Source organism: Triticum urartu, chromosome 7, assembly GCF_003073215.2.
Source record: "Triticum urartu cultivar G1812 chromosome 7, Tu2.1, whole genome shotgun sequence".
Classification (NCBI taxonomy): Eukaryota; Viridiplantae; Streptophyta; class Magnoliopsida; order Poales; family Poaceae; genus Triticum; species Triticum urartu.
In genome coordinates this window covers 945668-951847 of record NC_053028.1, presented here as the reverse complement: position 1 = coordinate 951847, position 6180 = coordinate 945668, and the positions used below count along the sequence as shown (strand labels likewise).

The window sequence follows — 6180 nt, the reverse complement described above, 5'->3', positions numbered from 1 at the left end:
GCGCAGTGCACGTGGAACTGTTGATCGGATTGGGATGGCTTCTTCAACCAAGATCAGTGGTATCGCGTTGCCGAGGCCTCTTCTTCAGCTCCCTCCGCTCCGCTTCCAAGAGGGTGGAGGGCAGCGGCGGCGCTGGGGGTCTTCCAGGAACTTCCCTGGAATACCCAAGATTTTCGGCTAAAAAAAATTACTATGTATATTATACAGATTTGGCCCAGCCCAAACACTCCACGTTACGCACTGGACCAGACCGGCGTCTGGTTAGGCGCGCGAGCAGTCGAGCGCCCAGATTCAATCGATCCCCTCGCTGCCCCAATTCCCCTAACCTAGCTCTGCTGAAGGCGGCTGGCCCTCTCCTGCACTTCCGTGGCTCCGTCGAGGTCCGGCTCCGGCGCCCCGCGCCCGGCGGCCAGGCCAGGCATCTCACGCCTCTCCGTCACCCCTCCGGCCGGCCCTCTCCCTCCCCTGCCCTCACCCTCCGGCCCTCTGCTCCCGCCCAGCTCTGCCCTTTGCCCTTCACCTCTGCGCAGTACCTCTGTGGACTGCGGCTCAGGCACTCCGGCGACCGGCGGCCAGGCCTCCCCAGCGCGGCAGTGCCCTCCGGCAGTCCAAGTCCGTGCCATCCACATCTAGTTTAGCATCCAGCCATCTACCAAGGTATTCTTCCCTCTCTTTTCTAAACAAATCTGAAGATTTTTCAGTGATTGCTTGTAAATTGAAATTGAATTACTTAGTATTTACTATGTGACTCATTTGGTGATTACTATGTAACTTGAAATTGTTTTCAATGTTCAACAGTCCATGCCACATTGCCACTGATTTTACTCTGTTTATGTAATTGTGATGTGGATGAAAAGAAAGCATGTTAGCTTATTTGAACTGTGGGACAAATCTTCAAAGGCAAGAAAGTTAACTTCTACGTCCACACCAACTCCTATTTCTGAGGAGGTTGAGAGCAATCTGCAGCCAGCACTAGTACCAACACATGATGAAACTCCACAACCGGAGAGGGAGAGAGGCTCCCCGACCCCAATTATAGAAGATGATGAAGCGGTTGATGAAGATGATGAATCAATTCCCCAATTTGAAGCAGATTTGGCTGCTCTGGAACGTGATCCCGGCAAGCGACTCCCTATATCTTCATATCATGTCAATGACCAGGATAGAGTTAGAAGGAGATACATTGACTTGGGAGCTTGTCAACCAAAGGATCATAAGTTTGAAATTAGAGATTTTAGTGGACATTCTCGTCGCCTTTCTCCTACTTGGTTTAAAGATCATAAGTGGCTTGAGTACACCGTGGAAAAAGAGGCTGCTTTTTGCTTTGTTTGCTACTTGTTCAAGGATAAAACAAAAAGTCCCGGAGGAGATGCATTTGTGAATGGTGGGTTTAATAATTGGAACATGAAAGGAAGATTGAAGAGGCATATTGGAGCTTTTAGTAGTGCTCATGCTGAAGCTCAAGAAAAATATGATATGTTCACTACAACTACAACATCAATTAGGGAGTCTATTGCTTCAAACACCTCACAATACAAGGCTTTGTATAAACAGCGTTTGACATGGACACTCAAGTGTGTGAGATTTCTATTGAGCCAAGGCATAGCATTTAGGGGGCATGATGAAAGTGAAGACTCGCTAAATAAAGGAAATTTCCTTGAGCTTCTAAATTGGCTAGCAGGAAACTTTGAAGAGGTTGACAGGGTTGTTCTCAAGAATGCTCCACAGAACTGCAAGATGACTCACCATGATATACAGCAAGAGGTGATAAAATGTTGTGCACAAGAGACTACTAAACTAGTCATTGAAGAACTTGACGGTGGTCATTTTGCAATACTTGCAGATGAGTCTAGTGATGTGTATCAGAATGAACAATTGGCTGTTTGCTTGCGTTATGTTGATAAGAAAGGAAGGGCGGTTGTAAGATTTCTTGGTCTTGCTCATGTTGAAGATACCACCTCTTTGACACTAAAAGCTGCAATTCAGGAAATGCTTATGGACTACAATTTGACCTTTGCAATGGTTCGTGGGCAAGGATATGATGGAGCTAGTAATATGAGAGGTAATGTTAATGGCCTAAAAAAACTGATTATGGATGAGTCCCCTTCTGCCTACTATGTTCATTGTTTTGCCCATCAATTACAGTTAACTCTTGTTGCTGTTGCTAAGGAGAGTGGTGATTGTACTTGGTTCTTTCAGCAGCTTGCACACTTGTTAAATGCTCTTGGCATGTCTTGTAAAAAGATGAGAATGCTTCGGATAGCTCAAGCTGAAGAACTCATTGATGCACTGGAATTGGAAGAAGTAGAAACAGGGAGTGGGCTGAATCAGGAAATGGGTTTGGGAAGGCCATGTGATACACGTTGGGGCTCTCACTTCAAAACTGTGAACCATGTCATCTCTATGTATGGTGCACTACGACGAGTCCTTCGCAAGATTGGAGACGAGTACCATGGTGCGGAGGCACAAGCGGCTCTATCCATAGAGACAATATTTCGATCATTTGAGTTTGTTTTCATGGCACACTTGATGCAAGAAATATTTGGATACACAGATGAGTTGTGTAGAGCTTTGCAAAAGCAAGACGAAGATATTGTTCATGCTATTGAGCTTGTTAGTGACACAAAGTATTACTTGGAAGCTTTGAGGACCGATGCTGGATGGGATGATTTTCTCACAAAGGTCACATCTTTTTGTACAAAGCATAAGATCAAAGTTGTTGATATGGAGGGTCCTTACTTTCCCGTTGGCCGGCCTAGAAGGGGTTTATGTAATGGTGTGACCAATTACCACCGCTTCAAGGTTGATATGTTTGTGGGTGTCATTGATAGGCAAATCAGTGAGCTGAATGGCAGGTTTGATGAGGTAAACACGGAGCTACTTTCTTGCATGGCAGCATTTTGTCCACTTCATCTATTTGCTGCTTATGACCAAGAGAAGTTGGTTAGGCTTGCTACAAGGTTTTATGCTTCCGATTTTACAAGTGATGAACTGGCAAGACTTCCATGGCAACTAAACATGTATGTTACTAATGTGCGTAGAGATGAAAGGTTTCAAAACCTGAAAAATCTGTGCCAGCTTTCAGTTATGCTTGTGGAGACAAACAAGCATGAACTATATCATATTGTTTACAAGCTTCTTAAGTTGGTATTGATTCTCCCAGTAGCTACTGCTAGTGTTGAAAGGGTATTCTCTTCAATGAGCTATGTGAAGAATAAGCTAAGGAACAAAATGGGTGATGAATATTTGAACAATTGTTTGGTTACATTTGTTGAGAGAGAATTTTTCAATCAAGTGAAGGATGAAGATGTCATCAATCTCTTCCAGAAAGGCGACCACAAAGTTATATTGTAAGAAGGATATCATCACTTTATCAATCAAAAGGTACTTATGTATTCATGTCGTTATGGTCTGATACATTGAAATATTGCTACTGCCATTGTCCTAGTGTTGTTTTGTTCATATATTGCTTGTGGTTTGTTGTTTAGTTCATATACTATATTTAGAGTAAAAAAAAATTTGGGTGAATACCCAGCCTTCATTTCCTGGAGCCGCCACTGGTGGAGGGCCTTATCCTCGCAACCTCCTTCGCCAAGGGCCAAGCCTTCTCTTCATAGGCTTGGACTTCATTGCCAAGTTGTGCTCCAGTAACCACGCCCCGAGGCTCACGTTGTATACCGATAAAGTGACATGACAATGTTTTTAAATAGGTTCGAAAATAAATGAAAACTAGCAAGCACAAAAAGAGAGAAATCGGAGGGTTGGAAAAAATCCAAAAATAAAACCATTCAACTGTAAAATACAGTAGCAATTAGATTGAGTACATATCGAACTGATTTTTGTTAAAAAGATAAAACATTAAATATCCCGGAAATGCAACCAAATAGCTGCTGGAATTTTCACTGCATAGCAAAGGGGAAAATGAACTTTCAAAGTTAGACGGAAATGATTTTTCCAGTGCCCATTTGCTACTGCTTGTTGGAGACATCTATGCCCAAACTGGAATCATACACAAGGCTTTGTTCAGGATCAGATCTCTTCATTGAAAACATCTTTGCATCCTAGGTTATTTGGTTGACAGGAAATGATTTCATATTCAAAGGAATTTAGCCAGATCTTTACTATTGCAGAGGAAGGTTCAAGCAAGAGGTTTGACAGCTGGTGCATAGAGCTTCTCGCAAGGAATATTCTGAATTCCAGAGTTGGGCTTTGGCTTTTCTGTATATACATTTCCTTTTCTTTTGCATTTCTTTACAGTCATTTTAGACTCTATGCCAGCTATCTCAGCTGCATTTTTACTTTCTTTTTCGTAACTTTAGATGAAAATCAATAAAGACACAATAGGGGAAAATCCCTTCTGGTTCCCTAAGAAAAATTAGACGTAAATTTCTTGGACCGCCAAGACGCCTGTTTCCAAGGGGAAAGCTTGAACCTTTTGAGAATCACTAAAAGAAAGAGTCAAGCTTTAACTCTGTGATGATTTGATTAACACTACTAGCACTAACTGCCAATTAAATTGCTTGTACGCTAGCACTAAAGCACTATGTACACGTACACGTACACAGATCTAGAATACTCCATAGACCATGGTTTGTACGTTAATGCCAATCTAAATTATTGTACATGCATCTAGAGTGCTCCATAGACGGTGGTTTGTACGTTAATGCCGATAAAAAACTGCCCATTGCATTGCTTATCCACCTATCATGGTGTCCATCTGGCAGCACATTGTCAGGGTCGAGTAGACATACTGGACTATAAATTAATACCGCCCAAAGTGAGTCCATGCCACGATAGGCTACACAGACAGACATGGTTTATGGCCCATAAAGACCTGAAGAGATGTCGATGGTGCCTTGAAGCGAAAGCACCAACAACATGGTCCGTCTATGTCTTTCTGAAAGAGATGTATTGCCAGTATCATAGTGTTGGTGCTTTCGCTCAAGCCACCATCGACACCTGAATCTCATGCCGAAACGGTTATGAAGCGCGGGAGCTATATCTCGCTTATAACGAGATGTAAGCTTCCCTCTCCTGAACCATTTCTCAGATCGCTACATTAATGGGTAGGACCTTTTTCTATTGTTAGTTCGCTCGTTCGCATTGCTCGTTTCGTTAACTTTTTCTATTTTTTCTGTTTTCTTCAATTTTCTTTGTTTCTCATCGGTTTTTAATCTGATTTTCTTTGTTCTTTCGATGGTTTTCTTGGTTTTTTATCGGTTCCACTGGTTTTTATTTTTAGTTCTTTTTTCTTACACAATCTACATTTTCCGCATACATCTAAAACATTTTCTGTACATGTTTTACATTTTTCAAATATACATGATTAGCATTTTTAAATCTATTTTTTGTTGTCTATTGTTGTGGATAGACATTCTACATTTTTCTACACATTAGGAACATTTTTTATGTAGATATTTAACATTTTTAAAATACATAATTAATATTTTATATGTCTATTTTTTGCGTACACATTGTACATTTTTTATACATAAGAAACATTTTATTATACATGTTTAACTTTAAAAAAATACATGATTAACATTTTTTAGACATATACAGATTGTACATTTTCTTATACAAGAAACATTATTCTTATACATGTTTAACATTATAGGAATCCCGCACTATTAAGAGAGGATCAAAGGGGTTTGTGAAAGATTTGCTCAAGTCAACATTTTCACTATGCAGTCACTTCACATACGCATACCAAAAGTATCTCAGCCAAAAACCTCTACCAAAAATAGCCCTACTCCACTCAAAGCCGGATCATATGACTTGGACGTTCGGCTAAACTACCAGGGCACTCCAGTAGGTCTGCATTGTAGGTGGGTCATACGGGATCCTCGCTGGATTGTCCAGCCACTGCCCGAACATATTGCCCGGATGGCTATCCAGGGCACATTTTCATCCGGCTATCCCCAGACATTTCGCTCTCTGTCCCGGATCATCCGGGTTGCCCATAACCCATCCCATTAGGTTTTTTTTTCCGTAGTCGGATCGTCCGAGCTCCGTCCCGGATGTCTGAGCTATCCTGGACAAAGTGCTCAGATTTTTTATAGAGCGCCATTTGATTACGGGTATATTACCTTAGGCTCTCAGCTGTTGACCTGGCCGGGTTGTCCGAGTGCCAGGTTGGAGATCCGGGCATGTCTCGGATCATCCGGGGTCCTAGCTAGA

At 42.0% G+C, this 6180-nt stretch overlaps 1 protein-coding gene across 1 annotated transcript; it reads left to right on the top strand.

Annotated features, from left to right (window-relative positions):
* Positions 1 to 464: 464 nt before the first annotated feature.
* Positions 465 to 5558, top strand: LOC125525424 (zinc finger MYM-type protein 1-like). Its single transcript, XM_048690443.1, has 3 exons — positions 465 to 657; positions 799 to 3384; positions 4131 to 5558. The coding sequence occupies exon 2, from the start codon at positions 844 to 846 to the stop codon at positions 3352 to 3354; it is 2511 nt and encodes an 836-aa protein (XP_048546400.1). The 5' UTR covers positions 465 to 657; positions 799 to 843; the 3' UTR covers positions 3355 to 3384; positions 4131 to 5558.
* Positions 5559 to 6180: the final 622 nt, after the last annotated feature.

Excerpts from the sequence above, each read along its gene's own strand:
- LOC125525424 (XM_048690443.1), top strand. The coding sequence starts at position 844 with ATGTGGATGAAAAGAAAGCATGTTAGCTTATTTGAACTGTGGGACAAA.